At 35.5% G+C, this 22393-nt stretch overlaps 1 protein-coding gene across 1 annotated transcript in view; it reads left to right on the top strand.

Annotated features, from left to right (window-relative positions):
* Positions 1-22393, top strand: part of LOC150084629 (RNA polymerase II-associated factor 1 homolog) — a 358003-nt gene that overhangs the window by 293967 nt on the left and 41643 nt on the right. Inside the window, exons 11-12 of the mRNA XM_090376517.1 lie at positions 9461-9563; positions 21004-21091. Of these exons, the coding sequence (XP_090232643.1) occupies positions 9461-9563; positions 21004-21091 (191 nt within the window). The remainder of the gene's footprint in view (positions 1-9460; positions 9564-21003; positions 21092-22393) is intronic.

Below are 22393 nucleotides of genomic sequence, written 5' to 3'. Positions count from 1 at the left end.
ATTTTAAAAAATGATCAAGTATATTGCTTGTAATATTTGCGTTATATGCATTTATCCGATGTCTAGTCATCACTCAGTACAGTATTAGACATTGTGCGTAACGGACAGTTTACTTGAACATTGTATCATAATTAATGCAACCAATGCAGTTACATTTTCGAAGAGTTAATAATGGCTAGTAAGAATGAAAAAGCAACAACGTCTGGGCGCAGTACGAAGACTATAAATGTAAGAAAAATACTACTGAATTTGAAAATTAAATTAGACGTTTTGAAGCGAATTGATTCCAGTCAAAGACAAGCGGATGTGTGCCATAATTTAGAACTTGCAAGTTTAACTGCAAGAACAATTATAAAAAAATAAAGAATTAATTTTAGCAGTGGGAAAGATAGCTGTTCTACTGCAAGCAACTAGGACTAGGCCAGCTATTAGGATTGAAATCGAAAGACTAACTAATTTTATTGAAGATAATATTCAATGCAGAATTCAGTTAAGTTAAATATTATAAATAATAAAAAAGAGAGAGAGAGATTAGCCTATATGATGATCTGAAGAAAACTCACCTAAAAAAAAAAAAAAATTGGAACCATTTAAAACTAGTAAGGGCTGGTTGAATAGATTTAAAATCCAGGTAGAAACCGCAAGTACAGATCAAGGAGCCGAAACTTTCAAAAAAGAACTTGTTAAAATTATTGAAGAGGGGTATTTGTGTTATACTTCTCAACAAGTTTATAACATAGATGAAGCAGAACTTTTGTGGAAACGGAATGCCTAAAAGAAGTTTCATATTGAAAGAAGAAAAAAACATGTCCGGTTTCAAAGCGGCGAAGGATCGGTTGACTTTATTGTTGGGTGGTAACGCTGCAGGGAATTTAAAATTAATACCCCTTTTAGTTTATTTGGAAGAGGGCCAAAGTTCAACCCAAAATCAACACATTTTTCATGATTAAATTCATCAATTAAATTAAATCAATTAAAATCAATTTAGATTAATTAAATTCATGATTTTAATTGGAATTTTAAGTTTAATTTTGATACGTAAGCATTTACCACATAATTATATACCTGTGTAATGCTGAATATTTTATATGTACAAATATTTGAATATTAAATATTTTGACCGACATTTGTGCATCTTTTCACTACCGTTTATTATTGATTAGGAAATATCCTATGGCACTGACCGCAACTCACAAATACATATGTTACCTTATGAGAATGCGGCGCTTGCTTAGCTGGGATTCACTTAGTGTCTGTTTTTCCGGAACAAATTATCAGCGTTAAGCGGGGGTCACCTGTAAGGTATTTTATTTTTAATTGTACTATACAATATAATACTTCACTACATATGTCTGTTACTTTTCTCCCAATGTTGGAGACAGTATTACACAGTCTCCAACATTGGGAGAATACAGGTATTACTGTATCCTACATCATACTATAAGCTATATGTTATACTACGTATAGTGTTACAATATAGAAATGCAAGTCACTGCATTTCTGTACTGCTTTGAAATGGGGATGAGCCCAGTCCATGGGGATGAGCTCAGGAGATTGGACAATCTACAATGACCCATTAAAAGTGGTTGCTATTCATTAATACAGCAGGCCCCTGTTATAACGCGGTTTGCTTTACACTGATTCGCTGATTTGGCATATTTAATGAAATCGTTTGATTTCGTGGAGTCGATAGCTTGAAAATGAATATCAAAACGGTATTGACGTAGCCCAGTGGTCAGGAGCGAGAGTGCATAGCATGCATTCCTTGAGTGGACCGGGGTTCAAGCCCGTGACTAATAAATACAACAAATATTTGTATTGATGATTTATTGGAAACTCTACTGACTTGGTTGTCGTGCCGGAGTATAAACAGAAAATTTATTTATTTATTAAAACGTTTCCCACGCTCAGTGAAATTTTCTCGCACGCTAATTTAATTGCAGTACAGTACTTAAAAGGTGTGAAAAGGTGAAGACACTGCAGATTCAGAGAGAAAAAGAAAAGCAATATCGATAAACAGAGGCGGACTGTGTCAAAAATTCTTACCCGGGAAAATTTGTAGTGGCCTCGTACTAGCGTTTATAGCCAAAATCACACCGGACTCCGGCCCACCGGGGTTTCCCTGGTAAGGCTTATGGTCAGTCCGCCTCTGTCGATAGAGAAAAAATATGAAATTGTGAAATGCTTTGAGCAAAATGAAAGAACATGTGATATTGCACGTGCTACAGACCTAAATGAGGCAATGCCGAGAATTACAAAGAATGCAGAGAAAATAAAAACAACTTTTATAGCATTAACAACTCAAAGTGTAATTAAAATCCATTAGATTAAGACACAAAGAATTGGAAGAGATGGAAAGGCTGTCATCTGTTTGGATAGAAAATCAAACAAAAAACAAGTTTGCTTACGATAGAAGCAAAAGCATTAGAAATATTTTATTACGTAATAGTCGTAATAAAATACTTACGTATTTTATTACGATAATTTATTGTGTTTGGTAATGTTTTGGTTACAAATGTGTGTTCAATCTTGGGTGGTCGGCACCTAACCCTATTTTTCCCATAGGGCCTGTTGTTTATATTGCACGATTTTGCATTGCACGAGGGTTTCTAGGAACACAACTATCGTGCTATACGAGGACTGACTGTACCATGACTTGTTACGTAATTCCGAGATAAACATTTTAAAAAATGATCAAGTATATCACTTGTAATATTTGTATTATATGCATTTATCTAAAGTCTAGTTATCACTCAGTATAGTATTAGACAATCGTGCGTAACGGACAGTTTACTTGAACATTATATCATAATTAATGCAACCAACGCAGTTACATTTTTGAAGAGTTAATAATGGGCAATAAGAATGAAAAAGCAACATCTGGGCGCAGTATGAAGACTATAAATGTAAGAAAAAGACTGAATTTGAACATTAAATTTGATGTTTGAAGTGAATCGATTCCGGTCAATGACAAGCGGATGTGCCATAATTTAGAACTTGCAAATTTAACTGTAAGAACAATTATAAAAAAATAAAGAATTAATTTTAGCAGCGGGAAAGATAGCTGTTCCACTGCAAGCAACTAGGACTAGGCCGGCTATTAGGATTGAAATGGAAAGACTTTTAACTAATTTTATTCAAGATAATATCCAATGCAGAATTCAGTCAAGTTAAATGTTATAAAAAAAAAAAAAAAAAAGAAAAAAAAAACCGATAGAGAAAGAGATAAGCCAATATGATGATCTGAAGAAAACTCACCTAAAAAAAAAAAAAAAAAAAAGATGTGGAACCATTTAAAACTGGTAAGGGCTGGTTGAATAGATTTAAAATCCAGGTAGAAATTGCAAGTACAGATCAAGGAGCCAAAACTTTCAAAAAAGAACTTGTTAAAATTATTGAAGAGGGGTATTATGTGTTATACTTCTCAACAAGTTTTTAACATAGATGAAGCAGGGCTTTTATGGAAACGAATGCCTAAAAGAAGTTTCATATTGAAAGAAGAAAAAAACATGCCAGGTTTCAAAGCGGTGAAGGATTGGTTGGCTTTATTGTTAGTGGTAACGCTGCAGGGAATTTAAAATTAATACCCCTTTTAGTTTATACGGAAGAGGTCAAAGTTCAACCCAAAATCGACACATTTTTCATGATTAAATTCATCAATTAAATTAAATCAATTTAGATCAATTAAATTCATGATTTTAATTGGAATTTTAAGTTTAATTTTGATACATAAGTAGTTACCACATAATTATATACGTATGTAATGCAGAATATTTTATATGTACAAATATTTGAATATTAAATATTTTGACCAACATTTGTGCATCTTTTCACTACCGTTTATTACTGATTAGGAAATATCCTATGGCACCGACCGCAACTCACAAATACATACGTTACCTTATAGTAAAACAGCGCTCGCTTTCCTTGGATTCACTTAGCGCTCTGTTTTTTCGGAACGAATTATCAGCGTTAAGCGGGGGTCACCTGTATATGGAATCCAAATTATCACCTTCATCCTCAGTCTTTATTGGTCCACACTGTTTTTGTCTAATCGCTCCGTTCTTGATACTGGCCTTCCTCCCCTTGAGATCCATTCACTTGTTTTGTTTTTTTAGTTTATCTATTATAAATCATCTGTTTTACATGTCCTCCCTATTTCCATTTGTTTACTTTGAACTTGTCAGTGATCTCTGTTACTCTTATTCAAGACACCCTGGACCTTCCTTGTCACTTATCTGTTTGGGGGACTCATGTCATACCATATTGTAACTCCCAAATCCCTTTCTTCCTTTGTTTTTAATTTAACCCACCAAGTGTATAAGTTATTTTGAGGTTGCGATTAACTAAATTTACGAACTTGCATTTTTCTGCATTAAAATATAGTTGCCACTTTTCTGACCATCTCTGAAGAGCACTGTTTGTCACTGATCATCAACTACTCTGTTGAGTTTGAAGATATCAAACTCATCAGAGTAGTTAATTTTGGTATCCCTTTGTTGATGGCATTTAAGAAAATCAAAAACACCAATGGCCCTAATACTAAACCCTTGGGAGTTACTAGGACCATTGTTACCACTTTTTATGTTATCCCAAATTCACTTTTTACATTACCTTAGTCTGAAAAGCATACATTAATCACAGACCTTTGCCTCCTACACTGCAGCTGCTTTGTGAGCCATTGAAGGATTTTTTCTGTGAATCCAACGTGTTTCGGCTTATACAGGTCTGAATCAAATGCGTTGCTGAAATCCAAGTAAACAATATTAAGTGTGCATGTCAATTTCACGTTTGGCCGGGTATTGTTATGGAAAAACGGGGGGGGTTATGTTCTGAAACTTTTTATGTAGGAAATTAAAACCATAATTTGTGTTACAAATGGTACAATTAATTTTTAAAAGAAATTAACAATTTCACTTCATGATTTAAAATGTATTCCAACTAAAAACATCATAAAATACAGGTAGTTCCCGACTTTTCGAGTTAATTCGTTCCTAGCGCATGTTCGTAAAACGGGAGTTACGTTCTCAACAATGAAATTAGTTAGCTAATTAGTTTATGTTTAAATAATGATTGATTTATCCAAAGAAACGTAGCCTGTAGAATCAAGCAAATTATAATAAAGAAATTATTTATGACTTACAAATGTTAAAAAATGTTTATTCTTCATCATCATAGACTAAATGCACACTCGTTGATCGCTCATTGTTGGCTCGACACTTGTTGGTTTATTGCACAAGGAGTCGTCTTCTTCAGAAATGCTTCAAGAGGCATTTGTCTCCAAGATAATCTTCTCTTTTCTTTATAAATTTCATGATAGATAGCATGCATAAGCATTTTTTAATAGCACGCACAAATTGCAACTAACATGATTTGTGCAGAGTAACAAGTTTACGAAGCTTTAAAAAAAAAATTCTGAAATTTTATTTATGTTTTTTATATGATTGAAGATTTCAGTGAAAGGGAAACACATTTCACCATAATAACGTAAAAACCCACACAATTCCCGTTATCAGGATTATTGCAAATGCAATAAGATTGAGTTTATTACCCATTTATAATTAGATGCACTAACACAGGGGGTCGGCAACCTGCGGCTCACGAGCTGTATGTAGCTCTTTGAACATATAACTGCGGCTCTTTAACTTTTAGCCCGCATGAAGCACACTTTGAAATGGAGTTAAGAGGACTTAAAAATCAAGGACATATGGAGTGCAAGACTAAAATGCCTTAAAACTTAAATTGGGGATTTGGAAAGGCTAAAGGCTGCCCTTGCAACACAAATGGATGGTGATAGATGAGTTGAAAAAGCAAGAACAAATTGTGTTCGATGCATGGAATAGTTTACCAGGCAAATCTCTAAATGGTAGATGGCTGAAGGCTTGAAGTGGTGAAACCCATGTTTATTCTCTAGAGCAAAGTTTCCGGCATCCCTGCCCCCCTCCCCATACTTCTCCTTCAACCCATGCACAGTACTGTAGGTTTTGATACCTTTCGCGTTTGGAGTTTTCATAAAAAATATATATATATATATATATACAGTCCATTCCGGTTATTTGGGACACATCGGGACTAGTGCATTTTGGCCTGATTAAGCGGCTGCCCCAATTATCCGAAGTTTCACGTAAATAGTTAAAAATACAGGCCGGACGTAGCCCAGTGGTCAGGAGCGAGAGTTCATAGCACACGTTCCTTGAGTGGACCGGGGTTCAAGCCCGTGACTACTAAATACGATAAATATTTGTATTGACGATTTATTGTAAGCTCTACTGACTTGGTTGTCGTGCCGGAGTATAAACAGAAAATATATTTATTTATTTATTTATTACAATCACCATAGTAAAGTACTGTTCACTATACGATGTGTAGTAAGCGCCGGTCATTGTGATCATGTTTGTGAATTGAATTTTAATTCTATTAAACAGCAATTCTAATTTTAGAGAAAATAGGAGGAATATTATCCACAGGCTATAAAAGCAAAGATATATTAAGCACAAATTTATCCTTTATTACCTTACCAATTAAAAAATTAAATGATACGTGAAAATCGGAAGAATATATGTGATAATTGGAATAATTAATACGTACTGTAATATGTACATACTAACTAGTTGGCATTTCTGTTCACTGACATCTGTGGGTGGGGGTTAAAATTTAAAACAGTAAAAAGATAAGCAATCAATAACAAAGAACACGGCACACACAAATTGCAAGTAACACGATACGCGCAAGTGAGAACAGAGTAACGAGTTACAAAGCTTTAAAAATAGGAATGAAGAGAAGATCTGAAAATTAATTTTTTTTATAGGATTGAAGATTTCATGGAAGCGTAAAAACATTTCACCATAATAACGGCCGACCGGGCTAGCCGAGTGGGTAAAGTACCTGCCCGGCAACCCAAAGGTCGCGGGTTCGATTCCCGCCTCGGGCTTGGATCAAAGTACTGCAAAAACCTTGGGAGGTGCAATATGGCCACAGAAGCCGATGCGCCAACAACTACCAAATCAAAAAAAAAAAAAAAATCACCATAATAACCCACAGAATTCCAGCTGTCGGTATTATTGCAAATTCAATAAGCTCGAGTTTACTGTCCATTTATGATAGATTTCACTAACAGAAAAGCCCAATAAACAGGTGACTGATAATTGTTTTTATTGTTTTATGGTTGCGACCTCCAGAATTTCAATTGAACCACGTGGTACCGTCGGAGTCAATCATAGGGTAATCTCCAGTGCTGCAGTCTCCTGTCCGATTAAACGGCATGCTGGCCCAATTAAGCGAAGTAAACCCTGGCTATTTTCTCGATTGGTTTCTGTTTTTTAAGATTTGCCCCGATTAACCGGTGGCCCAAATAACCGGAATCCACTGTCCACATATATATATATAAATTTGAAAATATTTGCATTTGGACTTCTCTCAGTATTTGGTTCAATGTATTTCTGCAGGCAAATATTTTGAACATGGACTATATTAAAAATAAATCAAGAAACCGTCTGAACAATGCAAGTCTCTCAGCATGTTTAAAGATGAAAATTGCAGTGTACTCGCCTGATGTTGAGGGACTCACTCAAGAAGTTCAGCAGCAAAAGTCACATTAATTCGTACCTAATTGGATGTTTGTTACGTTTTTTCAGTATCAATAAATAATATTTCAAAATATATATTTTTTAATAAAACACCTTCCCACTCTATTCCATTTCTTAAACCCCCCCCCCAAGCTTGAGCTGAGATGCGGCTCTTCAGATTCTCTTGCTTTTAATTAGATCAAAAATGGCTCTTTACTCAAAAAAAGTTGCCGACCCCTGCACTAACAGTAAAACCCAATAAACCAGAAAGTGCAAATTGTTTTTTTTTTTTTTTTTGTTTTGTGGTCGTGACCTCCAGGAATGTGCTTTAGAAAAATATGAACAAAGCCATTCAACATTGATTCTCATAACAGAACATAATTACGATAACGATGAAAGTGTAGTGCATTTTAATGATTTTGGTAACTAATACAATTTACAATATAAAATGACTTTTTAGAGAGATAAATAGCTTAGTTATATAGCGAAAATTTCAACTTCTGAGGTCTTGGAATGAATAACTAAAAAACAATGTGTTATTGGGTTCACATTACGATATTTTCACGATACAGTGGTGTCTCTGGAACAGATTAATATCGTAAAGCGGGGTGTGCTGTATTGTATAACTATGGGCATGGTTTGAAATGCAGTATTTATGAATGTTTAACATTCATTTTTTGCAATTAATGTTCATATTTTCGATTTTATGATACCTGATATTTGGTGTGTGGGGGGGGGTGGAAAACTCGTAAACTGGGGAACTCATAAAGTGAAAAAACTTGTCAAGTGGGAACTTCCTGTACAGCAATTTTACTAGTAGGGAAAAGGAGGCGATTATCCCTTTGTATAAGGCAATATCATGGCATGCCTTGAGTACTGTGTACAGGTCTGGTTGCCTCGTTTTAGGAAGGATCTAGTGCTGCTGGAACAAATACAGAGAAGAGCAATGAGATTGCTGAGTGGAACAAAGGGTGCTCTTATCAAGAAAGTCTTAAGTTCTGCAAATTGCAGCATCTGGAGACTAGGTACCTGCAAGGTGATCCCATTGAGGCATATAGGGCCTTGAATGTATTGAGCAGGCTCAGTTCTGATGGGATTTTTCCTCTTGCGCAGATTACGAACCTGAGGGGGCATCAATTCAAATTGAAGAAGGTCAGCTATAGAATAGATGTGTGTAAATTTGCCTTTAACCAGCAGGTAGTTGATTGCTGGAACAAACTTCCACCTGTTGTTGTGGAAGTTGATAACTTAAATAAATTCAAGGAGGAATTGAACAAACTTTTAGAAGGAATGGATGTGTGAAATGTTTTTTTTTTTTTTTTTTTTTTTGGCTGATGCTACATAAGCTTGCTTTCTTGCATCATATGCCTCTACTACTACTACTACAGAAATAGCTTTTAGTTACAATTATGAATATAATTAAATAAAATATAGGCACTTTAATTTTCTTAACTCTTATATCTGCTTTGTTAAATGCAAAATTAGAAAATATTAATTTTTGTCTGTAGCTAGCTTTGTTTAATTATACAATTATGATCAAGCAGATGAAATTAAATCTTCTGCTATATACTTTATTAAGCCATTAATTTGAGTGTAGTCAATTAATTTATTATAACAAGTGTTTTTTCAGCTGTTGTTATAGCAAAGTCTCACTGTTTATAAATTAAAAATTGCTTTTGCATGCATTATCTTTATTACCTGTTCAAAAAGTGACCCTATTAAATATTTATTTTTCAAATACGTTAAGTTAGTACTATTAATAAGAAAAACTTATGAGAGTTGAAATTAATTATATGTATAAAGAGTGTTCTTAAATGTTAATATTTGTGAATTTAAATGCAGTCATTGCTTTTTTTTAAAGATAGTAATATAAGTGTTATCCAAATACTTTACAGTGTTAGACTGAGTAAAAGGCGTATGAAACCTGGTGTGCAGCCAAATAATTCTCGCTTGGTAGTCAGACACAGGCCTTTGAATGAGCCAGAGTTCAAGACACAAGTAAGTGTTGCCATTTTTTTTTTTTTAATTCTGTATTACAATTATATAAATTAGCATGGCTTTAGAAGACAAAACTTACCTCCTGACTTCCTAATTAAAAAGTATGGAGTGTGAGAAATGAAAGTGAAAATTACATAGAAGAAATTAAAAAATCTGTATCCCCTGGAAAGATATGCACTTTCCTCTGGTGGTTATTGAAAACTTAAAACCATAAACCTAGTATGCAACAAAACATAATTGTAATGTAAACACACCAATATGAATTCCTCCAGAAGCAGAATATATCTTACAAACAAAGCTAAAACTGAAACAAAGAATGTAAAAGAACATGGTACACTCAACATGAACACTAATGAGGCTCTGAACCTGAATGACATATGTTAGAAATATATATCAATGAAGAAATGAACACTGGAAAACCAGTGTTTCCTAAAAAGGAGAAGTCAAATAAAAATAAGCAGTGAACATCTTGTTACAGACATGTTTTGATTTGGCTCCAGTGGGTTAGCTGTGAAAAGGATTAAGATCAGGTGTCTAGTAGGCAATTTTTGTTTTTTTTTTAAATTGCTTGAATTAACTTGCAGTTATTTTGTGAAATTAATTTCTGCAATATTTTAAAATTTAATTCTTAACTTTTCTCAAGTATTTCTGTCAAGTTATATTTTTTCCTGTAATTTTAACTTCACTAGTGCATAAAGTTTTTGATAACAGTGTAATTTCTGTAATACATTGTTAATTTAAATACTGCAATATATTGTAAATCTAAAATTTTTCATCTTTCTGAAGTTCAGATTTTACCTAAATAATGGTTGTTACATCCACTTTCAGTACTTCGTCCAAGGATATTATGACTCTTAGTATGGCTCAGACGAGTTCTTCACTTGTATAGCCTGTGGCATGTATTCCAACATTGGTCTAGTAGATAAACCGAGCTCAATTGACAATTCTTCTCTTTACATCTGATGTACTGATCTCAAATTAAAACTTTGTGAATTACTAGAAGAATAAGTCACTGGAAAAATGAGTGCTTGCCTAAATAAATGTAACTCAGAGCTTATCGGGAACTCAAGTATCTCATGACTTCCCAAGTGATGCACCTTAACTCAGGCCACAAAACAGCGTAGCCAAGTGCATACTGCTCTTGTTCAAAAAGATTTAGTTTTATTGGGATGACTCTATTGTCAGGAAAAGGGATTACATTTTTTTGCAATAAAGACAAAGCAATAATCACAGAAGCCATGAATGCATATATACCATTAAGAAAAGTGTAGCATGAGGAGGATGCCAAGATGGATGAATATGGAGCTGGCCAATCTAATAGAGAAGAAAAATATGACGTGGAAAAGTTACAAAGTGATGAAACTGCTGAAGCTTACAACAGTTACAAGTTGATCCATAATAGCACTACAGAAAAGATTAGGGAAGCCAAGGCTGAGTATGAGAAAGCACTGTCTAAGAGAGCAAAGAATGGGGACAGGGAATTTTTCATTTATGTGAATACAAAGAAAAAGAAAACAAATAAGATTGGACCTTTGTGTACAGAGTAGGGAAACTCTCAGATAAACCAACTGACATTTTTCTGAATAACTACTTCGTATCAATCTTTACTGACCAAAGACCTTTCATAGTGAGGAGAAGCTCTGAAAGTGAAGATGGAAAGCATGAAATTAGCAATATTGAAATTTCAGAAATTATTAGAAAAATGCTTAAGTCTGAAGGCAAGTGAGTTATCTTTAGAATCAATTTCCAAATCACTAGAATCACAAAACTTGGATAAATGATCCTCAATTTGATTTCCTTTCATTTCCCTGGGATGTAAATCACTTCAGTGGTGAATTTTTGTACTTCCGGAGAGTCAAGTGTCTTCTGATTGGTCCTAAGATTACTATCTTAGGACCAATCAGAAGACATCCAGATTGGCATTCTACAAGTATATCATCTTGTCTTCAATCAATCAATACATTAAGTGGCAGGCATTTGCAACAATATTGCATCCTTTTTTTTTTTTTTTTTTTTTTTTGCTGGATATGTACATATTCACATACATACATTTACACATTGTCCAGCCATGGTGATAATAATCCTATTCTCAAAATTCAAGTCACCATTAGCATTTGATGCCAGAAAGAAAACTTATATACAGCATCAGCCAAAAAAAAAAAATTTTTTTTTCCCATTTACTCTAGAAGTTTGTTCACTTCTTCCTTGAATTTATTTAAGCTATCAAGTACAATGACAGATGGAGGTCTGTTCTGTTCCAGTAATCAGGCACCTCCGTAGCCAGGTGGGAAGGAGCAGCAGTGCGTAGCACACGCGTCTTGATTAGACCGGGGTTCGAGCCCGTCACCACCAAATACGGAGGATGCGGAAAGGTCAAAGAATGACCACCGCATATCCTGGAGCAATATGGCCTTAGTTGCTAATGCTCCTAAAAAAAACCAAACCAATCCAGTAATCAACTACCCACTGGCTAAAGGCAAACTTCCACACATCTATTCTACAACTGTCTTTCCTCAATTTGAGTTTATGCTCCTTCAGGTTCATAATCTGAACAAGAGGAAATATCCCATCAGCATTGAGCCTGCCCGACCATTCAAGGCCTTATATACCTCAATCAGATCACCTTGCAGGTGCCTAGTCTCCAGACCCTGCAATTTGCAGAACCTAGGCCTTGATTGATTCACAATGATTCTCTAACAAAAAGTTCTGTTCCAAAATCAAGTTAGGTGTTTCCTCTATTTCATGATCAGAAATAATAGTGGTAATCTGAAATATCATGCAAGCATCAGGAAGATTAAAGGAGAATTCTGCCACATGCTTTGTCTTGAATTTATCTTATCCTTCACTGCTCCAAGTAGATACACACTAGAAGCAAGGAGTTTTATCACACATACAGTTGAAATGTTTTGATTCAAATCACAAACAGGTTTGTTGCCCAATTAGAGATATTGGAGCTCCTGAATCCAGCAGTGTACTTTGGTGTTATCAGACTCTCTTTTGTTGTCATTTACTGATGTAACCTTCAGTCTCAGGGGATGATAAAGTTTTAATGATAATCCTCAAATTCATTTGTTAGAATTTTCCTAATAAAATAGTTTAGACAAATAGATCCAATGGGATACAATTATAGGACAGGAGCTGAGACTATCCTGCAAGTTTTTGTTAACACCAGCAAAAAATATCTCTGGAGAGAACCAAAATTGAGTTCTCTGACACCAAGCTGCAGCAGTGTATGTTGCAGTACGTATGGAAACCAAATTACATATTATGCAAAGTGTTTTATAATTTTTGTCAGTTATCCTGATTAGTTCAGTTTTTGGTTGCTAATATTGTTATGCACTGAGTAATGGTTAGTCTGCTATCAGTCATCACTTCTAAGTATTTGATGATGTTAAAAAGGATAGAGAAGTTTTCATCTTAAAAAGGTGGTCTAATAGAGGTGAAGATTCCTTTGAAGGCCATTAAATGTAAATAAAAAATTATCTATCACAGTGACATAAATGTCAATTGTAGTCTTCCTCAGTTATTGTGATTCCTTCAATGATCTGCATTATTAATTGTTTTTTTAATGACGAAGGCTGGCTGTAAATAAATAAAATGGCATAATTTTTTAAATGTAGCGTATGCAATCATTAAAAATACAAATTTAAAATTAGCTTGATCTTTCTGTCCATTTCTGATGCTACGCAAATATCACAGTGGTCATAATCATCATCTTCTCTACACCAGTGGAAAAGGCATGAATTTGACTCCCATCAATGATGAGGAACTTTTATGGGCTTTCTTCACTTTATGGATGAATTAGTTGGTCTTAGACATGGATAGCAAGTAGTTTCCTTCCCCAAAAAACTCAGATTTTTTTGTCCAGCAAAACAGGCAAACCAACCAGAGAATGCACACTATTTATAGACAGCGCGCGCGCACGCACACACGCACGCACACACGCACACACGCGCGCACACACACACACACACACACACACACACACACACACACACACACACACACACACACACACACACACACACACACACACACACACAGTAGGTGAGATCATTCTCAGGTGGTCCTAATATGACAGTTTTTTTTTTTTTTTTTTTTGCTTATTTATTGATGTTGCACATTACCCTCACTTGCTTTTGGAGCAGCTCGAACAGTTGATGCACATCATGTATTGTAAACATTTTATTCACCAATAATGAATAATATGTGAACTTTAGCAACCATTCTTCTTTCTGTAGTAGCAAATTATCTCACAACCAAGGAAGGGAGACAGTTCAAGTGCAAATAAACATGCATACCCCAAATGTTTTATTTTAAAAAAAGTATTAAAAAAAATTGATCATTCACAGTTGAGTTCATGTAATGGATTGAGAATGTAAGGTGGCATTAAAAAGTAAACAATTTTTAATTGTTTCTTGCTAATATAATTCTAAAAAGAAAAAAGAAAAAAAATAGCATTTGGAAGAAAGCACATCCCCCAGTGCTAAGGTGGTAACACCCTTTCTTGGGTTAATTTGGTCTTATTCTCAGAAATACTAAGTTTATTAGTAATAAGTCAATCAAGAAAATGTTGAAGTACAAGAGTGCCATTTGTCTCAAGTTAATTTCTTGAGTTTCCAAGGACGTCCATATATGCAATGAATTTATAATTGTCCTAATCTTTGTGCAGCCAGTGATCTAAAACAGGATTCCATATTAAGGCCCTAGTATTGAAACTCAAGGGTAGTTGCGATGAACACAACAAAACTGCCCTCAAGATAATCAGATATTAAAATATTTTGAACAAACTAATGAATCTGTTAATGAAGGAATTTCTAATGATATTATACAGTTGCAATAGCAGTTGGCCTAAGACGTTTGAGGGCACTTCCCCACAAAAGTCGAAAGGCAGTCCCACATTCAACAAAAACAACCATGATATGTTTATGACAAGTATGCTTTATTAGGTTAAGAAAATCAACGAGGATACTTCTGTACCCAATCTAACGTATAAACCCTACTGATTTTTAGCAAGATCATGTTCCATTAGCGAAGTGGTTTATAAATAATAATAAATGTTCAATTACCTTATCCAGACTGGCAAGCAAAAGGCAATTGGCTTATAGGAATGGGGTTGGTCTGGAGGTTTGCCCAATTTCTGCAAGATAGTAAGTAAAGCTATTTAGCAGAACAAAGAAAAAGATGATTCCAGTAAACATTTTTTAAAAAGTAATTTTTAGTATTTGTGTTCTGTATTTGTGAAATTGAATTATAAATTCGCCTTTGATAAGGGAGCTAAATGATTTTGTAATATCTGAGAAGGAAGTGGAAGAGAAATTGTTGAAGCTAAACATAAAAGAGGTGCCTGGGATGGATGGGATCTCTCCAGTTTAAGGGAAGCAGTAAACCAGGTAAGCAAACCCTTAATTTTAATTGAGAGCATTTTGAATTCAGGGGAGGTCCCTATGGACTGGAAATGTGTAAATGTAACTACTATTCCAGGGAAATTAATGGAGTCGTGGCTAAAGAAGGTTAATGGTTAATGCAGGACCATCTAGACAGGAATGCAATTATACTGCAGGCATCATATTTTTGTTAAGGGGTAATCTTGTCTGAACCAATATGATTGGATAATATGATGCAGTAACAGAACTGGATGCAAAAAATAATTTTGATACCATATACTTGGATTTCAGGAAAGCTTTTGATACTGTTGCACATAAAAGACTTCTGTACAAATTGGGACAGTGTGACATATAGAGGGCAAGTTACTGGTATGGATAAAGAGATGGTTGAGTAGGAAAAGACAGAGTGGTTATTAATGAACACTGCTCTCTGTGAATTAACATTATTAATGTAGTCTTCCAGTATTCACTGCTGCTTGGCCCATCGTTGTTTTCTATATTTATTAATGATATTGATAATTTGATATCAGGCTTAATGTCTGAGTTTGCAGATGATACAAAGATTGGCAGGGTGGTTAATGACAGTAATCAAGAAAAGCTACTGCAACAACAATATCTATAAAAATTAGAAACTTCAACTGCCATTTCACTGCTGGGCTGCGAAATGGCAGTTGAAGTTTGACATTGACCAATGGAAGGTGCTGCAAATGGGTAACAGTAACCCGAGATTAACATACCAACTGTGTGGTACTACACTGAGGTTTGCAGAAAAGGTCTGGCGGGTGAAGTCAGATATGAAGTTCTCTGAGCAGTGCAGAGAGGCTTTCAGGACACATCAAAAGGTTTTGTCAATGATATACAGAAACTGCTAGTAGGAATAAGGAGGTAATTATCCCATTGTACAAGGCAAAGGTTAGGCCACATCTTTAGTACTACATGCAGATCTGCTGGAATGGGTGTAGAGAAGAGCAACAAAATTGGTGAGAGGAAGAAAAGGGTGCTCTTACCAAGACAGGCTTCAGTTCTGTAAATTGTGACACCTGCAAAACAATCTGAAGTGGTTAAGGTTTAAGTGTATTGAACAAGGTCAGTGCTGGTGTCATTCTTCCTGATAAGGAAGAACGGCATTGACAAGGGAGCATAAATTCAAATTGAGGAAAGATGGTTCCAGGAAAAATGTGTGGAGGAGGTTTGCCTTCAGACAGCAGGTGGTTGATTGTTGGAACAAACTTCCATCTGTTGTTGTGGAAGCATGTAGTACAAAGGGTACTAGGAAAGTTTTGCAATATGACGCAACAATGAATCACAGGAAGCTGCTTGTTGCATGTTGAGACATGTTCATATGTGCATAGTAGCCGCCGCGCCAAGTCGATGGGCTCAGTTATTCATTAATAGTGAGAGTGTAAAGTGCTTGCGATTGCATCGTGGTCACAAAATGAGATAAGGACAGTTTTGCGGTATAATTTCGTGCATGGTTTAACCATAGACCAGTGCTTAGAAGAAATGACTCTTGCACTAGATGATGATTGTCCACATTGTACAACAATATTCAGGTGGTATAGAGAATTCCAAAGGGGAAATTTCACTCTGGAGGATTCTGAGAGGCCGGGAAGGCCACGAACGTCAGTTACGGAGGAAAACATTACTGCTGTGAGGAAAATGCTTGACGAAAACAGGCGAGTGACCTACCAACAGATAGAGGATACTTTGGGCCTAAATGCACCAGCAATTCGTTCGATTCTGCAAGATCATTTGCACGTGAAGAAACTTTGTTCTCTCTGGGTGCCGCATCAACTGACTGAAGAGCAGATGACACGACGTGTGACTTGGTGCCGGGAGATGTTAAAAAAGTTTGATAAGGGACAATCTCGGTATGTGAACAGTTAGTTAGTTATTTGGTTTTTAGGAGCATTAGCAACTAAGGCCATATTGCTCCGGGATATGCGGTGGTCATTCCCTGACCTTTCTGCATCCTCCGTATTTGGTGGTGACGGGCTCGAACCCCGGTCTAATCAAGAAGCGTGTGCTACGCACTGCTGCTCCTTCCCACCTGGCTATGGAGGCGGCCATATGTGAACAACATCGTGACAGGTGACGAGACTTGGCTGTACTATTACGATCTGCCGACCAAGGCTCAAAACAAAGTTTGGGTCTTTGATGATGACGACACACCCGTAATTGTCAGAAAATCCCGATCTGTAAAGAAGAAAATGATAGCTGTATTTTTCAAATCGAGTGGAATTGTGGAACGTGTCGTTTTGGATACGCAGAAGACAGTCACAGCTAAGTGGTATACTGAACAATGCCTGCCTAAAGTCATTGGATCTATGAAGAACCTGCGGCCAAAGTCAAGAATGGACACCTGGTACCTCCATCACGATAATGCTCCAATCACCGCGCCAAAGTGTGCACCGAATATTTGACCACGACAGGACTGAAACTTCTCGAGCACCCTCCCTACAGTCCAGACCTTGCTCCCTGCGACTTTGCACTGTTCGCGCATGTGAAAATGAATCTAAAAGGGGGGCGGTTTTCCAGTGATGAGGACCTTCTACGGGCTTGGGACAACGAGTGTGCTTTACTCCCTAGTGAAACTTGGCAGAACTGGTTTAAAGATTGGTTTCGGAGGATGGAGAGGTGTATTGAATGTAGAGGAAATTACTTTGAAAAAATTAAATAAACAAAGCTGTGTTGCAAAACTTTCCTAGTACCCTTTGTATTAATATATTATTAATATTAATAACCTATTAATATTTCTTCGTGGATAGAATCTCTCATGAAGACCATATCCGTAGAGCACATTATACACAATATATCTAAAAAAAAATTGATACCAGAATATTAAGAGAAAGAAAAGGGAAAATTATCATAGGTAAAGAAAATAATTCTCCCAGGACCAAAATGAACAGAAATTAGTCACTCATAAAATTCACTATGTTGTTTTAGAAAAGGAGGGATTACTTCTTATTGCTTTAGAATAAATCTGGATTTATTTCCTCAGAAACACATGCTTCATGATATGATTCTCTACCGTTTTATCATATATTATATAATAACAACAGCAAAAGTCAGAATGAAACGCTATAAATTCATATGATTTTAGCTTTTTTTTTTTTTTTTTTTAAGATTGAGCTATTACCCTGCAGTTAAAGATTAAGTTACAACCCAAACTATTCAATAATGTCTTTTTAGCCCTAATTGAAATCCAGCTTGAACAGTATCCAAGATCCGACAGCTAAAAATCAACTACCAAATATTCTGGTTTAATAAGATTACCTTTGAAACAATAAAAAAGGTGGGCAGGAGCAGCAGTGCATAGCTCACGCTTCTTGATTAGATCGGGGTTCGAGCCTGTGCCCACCAAATACAGAGGATGCGGAAAGGTCAGGGAATGACCACTTCATATCCCCCCCCCCCCGGAGCAAGATTTCCTTAGTTGCTAATGCTCCTAAAAACCGAATAACAAACAAACAATAAAAAAGTCACCTTGACCTTGTACCAAGTATAAAATCCTAAATTCAAGGCACATTCTAAGGGTTAGAAGCACATGGATTAATACTAAATATTTCAATAAATTTATTATGTATTCATTTTTCTACAAACATACATATCTTTTAAAAACCAAGACTTTATTCATCTTGAGTTGTTTCATATCTGACTTACAATTTCTCAAAAAGTAAACTTATGATTGTCAATTTTTTTTAATAAATGTGCTTTCATTCTAAGGCACTGCTTATAGGAATGCAATTTTGCAGTACATTGCTGAGGAGGCAAGGAACAACTCAGTTACACTATAAAAAGCCTCCCACATATATATAACATTTTAAAAAAAAGCGTGATTTTGCCTCTTCATTCACGTTAGTGGGTTTTGGTTTTGTGACCTTCTTTGTATGCCAGATCAGAGTTTACTGTATGCCACTGCATTTACTATCAGCTTAAAAATAAGGAACATAGGGCGGATGGCAAATTATTTTTGATTCTGAATAGTGTGTTGGCATTAAAACATCCAAATAAAAGTGTCTTAAAAATGTTTGGAAAGCACTACTTTTGACACTGATGGAGAGATAGAGAATCATATATTTAATCTTTTTATAGATGTCTGAGTAGCATTTAAGTATGTGCACAAGTAAAAATGATTCTGAATTACTCAAATCTCCAAGGAATTTAGCAACATTTATTTATGTAAAGCTACCAAAACATAGAATACAATATTTTTAAATAAGAAAAATATAATTCTTGACACTTATGGAAAAAAAAAAAAAAAAAAGAGGAGCCCTAAAAAAAATCGTAAGTCAGTTATACATCTATCGACAGGCAACATAGTAGTAGAGGCATATGATGCAAGAAAGCCAGCTTATATAGCATCAGCCAAAAGAAAAAAACATTTCACACATCCACTCCCTCTAAACAACAATGAATGGAAGCTTGTTCCAGCAATCAACTACCCACTGGCTAAAGGCAAATTTCCACACATCTATGCGCCCTCAGGTTTGTAATCTGAGCAAGAGGAAGATTCCCATCAGAATTGAGCCTGTTCAATACATTCAAGGCCTTATACACCTCAATCAGATCGCCTCTTAGGTGCCTAGTCTGCTGATGCTGCAATTTGCAGAACTTAAACTTTTCTTGGTAACAGGACCACTTCGTTCCTCTTACCAATCTTGTTGCCCTTGTTTGTACTCCCTCAAGCAACTCTACATCCTTCCTAAAATGAAGCTTCCAGACCTGTATGTAGTACTCAAGGCATGGCCTGACCATTGCTTTATACAAAGGGATAATCACCTCCTTTTCCCTACTAGTAAAATTCCTGTATATCATTGACAATACCCCATGACTTGGGGTATTGTCAATGATATGCTGCCTGCCTGCACTGCTCGGAAAATTTCATATCTGACTGCACAATTACTCCCAGGTCTTTTTCATTTCCTACCACCCTAAGTGTTGTACCACACAGCTGGTACATTTCTCTGGGGTTACTTCTACCTATATGCAGTACTTTGCAATTGTCAATGTTAAACTTCAGTTGCACTTCTCAGCCCATATGCCCAAATTTTCTAGATCCTGTTGCAGTAGCACACTGCCATTACTGTCATTAACAACCCTGCCAACATTTGTATCATCTGCAAAATTCGACATTAAGCTGATATACCTTCATCAATATAATTGATAAATATACAAAACAGTGGGCCCAACACCGAACTTTGGGGGATTACACTAATAACATTAGTTCACAAAGAGCAGCATCCATTGATTACCACTTTCTGTCTTCTCCCACTTAACCACCCTTTTATCCATTGCAGCAACAGTATCAAAAGCTTCCCTGAAATCCAAGTATATGAGATCAAAATTAATTTTTGCATCCAGTTCCTTTGTAACCATATCATAGTATCCAATCAACTTTGTCAGACAAGACTTTCCCTTAACAAACCCATGCTGTGTCTGAATTATTGCTGCAGTCTTGTCTGGGTGATCTTGCAATGCATCTTTAAGTAGTGACTCCATTATTTTCCCAGGAACAGAAGTTAAACTAACTGGTCTGTAATTACTCATGTTACCCTTTTTGAATTGAGGATACATTTGCACGTCTCCGGTCCATGAAGGACTTCCCCCTGAGTGCTCTCATAATTATGGCTAAGGGTTTGCTTACTTTCTTTGCTGCCTCCTTTAATATAACTGGTTAGATCCCATCCACCCCAAGTGCCTTTCTCATGTTTAAACTTCAGCAATTTCTCCTCCACTTTGCTCTCAGTTATTACAAAATCATTAAGCACCCTGCTAGTTTGATAAACATCTGGCTTTTTCCTCCCTTAACTCCTCATTTGTGAATGGAGATGCAAAATACTCATTCAAATCCTTTGCACAGATTTCTCGTAATTGTTCTTCACTTGCCTAACTTCCTTTGTGACTTGATTAGTATAAACAATAAACCTAGATTTGGGCAGAGAAAGAAGCCAATAAGAATAAGTTATAAATAGTGATTTAAATATACATTTAAAAGAAGAAATATTATAATTTTGCATAGCATCATCCATGGTTGTTGTGATTATTTTCAGGAAATTAGAATGTTGCAGCTGGAAGCTCCTCAAGAAGAAGAGGAGGAGGAGGAGGAAGAAGAAACAGTAGATCAAGAAAATGAAAAAGGTCTGATTTTAAAAAATAATAATATGAACCAGTTTAAATACTTCCTGATACTGTTTAAATACTACATTATGTGTCCTATCATATTAATAAAGGAGCAGGGTTTAGGCACTGAATTAGTTAATTGGTGCTTCACTACATTCTATTTTTTTTTGTCTTGGGGATGCTGTTTCTTTCAGTGATATGCATGTGTTCATTTTAAAAATCATTTTACACAACTCACTGTAAAATTACTAATTTCAGTTTTAAGTTGAATAGTATCAACGAATGAGACCAATTCATTGTTCAGTTAAAAATTCTATATACTGCAATGACATTCTGTTTTGTGGCTTGGCAGATGACTGCAGTTAGCAACTGTTTTCCATAGAGTGATAGTGAATATGTTGGGTCTAAACAAGTAGGCAAGTGTGTGGAAGTGGAAATTTACAAATGAATGTTTAATAGAACTTGCACATATGTTTAGCCATCAATACTAGACTGTGTTGGACCATCACAATAAATAAAAAGTGCCATTTTTTATTATTAGTTTTTTTTTCCCTTCTCCTCCACTTTTTTCTTTCTCCTCCACTTTGCTCTCAGTTATTACAAAATCATTAAGCACCCTGCTAGTTTGATAAACATCTGGCTTTTTCCTCCCTTAACTCCTCATTTGTGAATGGAGATGCAAAATACTCATTCAAATCCTTTGCACAGATTTCTCGTAATTGTTCTTCACTTGCCTAACTTCCTTTGTGACTTGATTAGTATAAACAATAAACCTAGATTTGGGCAGAGAAAGAAGCCAATAAGAATAAGTTATAAATAGTGATTTTTTTTTTTTTTCCCCTTAAGATACACAACTTCTCTTACATGTGCAATTGGAAATGCTTCATTTTCAGCACATTTGGCTACTTGTTTAGACTTATTCATCATAAGGCATAAATTTTGTGATTGGGGCTATCACTTGCTGTCTGATCGTGAGTGGCTAGTATATCTTGAAACAGATTGCGATGGCATTTAGTTGAACAGTAGATTTGCCTCTTTTCAAATGTAATGCTATCCAAATAAAAAATGAAATTTGTAATGTTAGGTTGATTCATGGAGAAGCAGTGTCATTTCTGAAGTGTGCATAAATCCAAGATAGAAAATAGAAAGAAGAGAAGCATATATTATCTTAAGTAATGATATGCTGTGTTTATAGTTCACCTCTCCTTCCTTAAACTTGTTTGAATACAGTAGAGTGTCAATAATCCGAACTAATTGGGACTGGCAATTTGTTTGGATTTTCGAACTTATCAAAAATACTGTTCTGTAAGTTTAGAAATA

The sequence above is a fragment of the Mastigoproctus giganteus genome, chromosome 6 (genome assembly GCF_048544385.1).
Source record: "Mastigoproctus giganteus isolate SK-2022 chromosome 6, ASM4854438v1, whole genome shotgun sequence".
Classification (NCBI taxonomy): Eukaryota; Metazoa; Arthropoda; class Arachnida; order Uropygi; family Thelyphonidae; genus Mastigoproctus; species Mastigoproctus giganteus.
The sequence above is the reverse complement of the archived record's forward strand: the minus strand, read 5'-3'. Positions and strand labels throughout refer to the sequence as shown.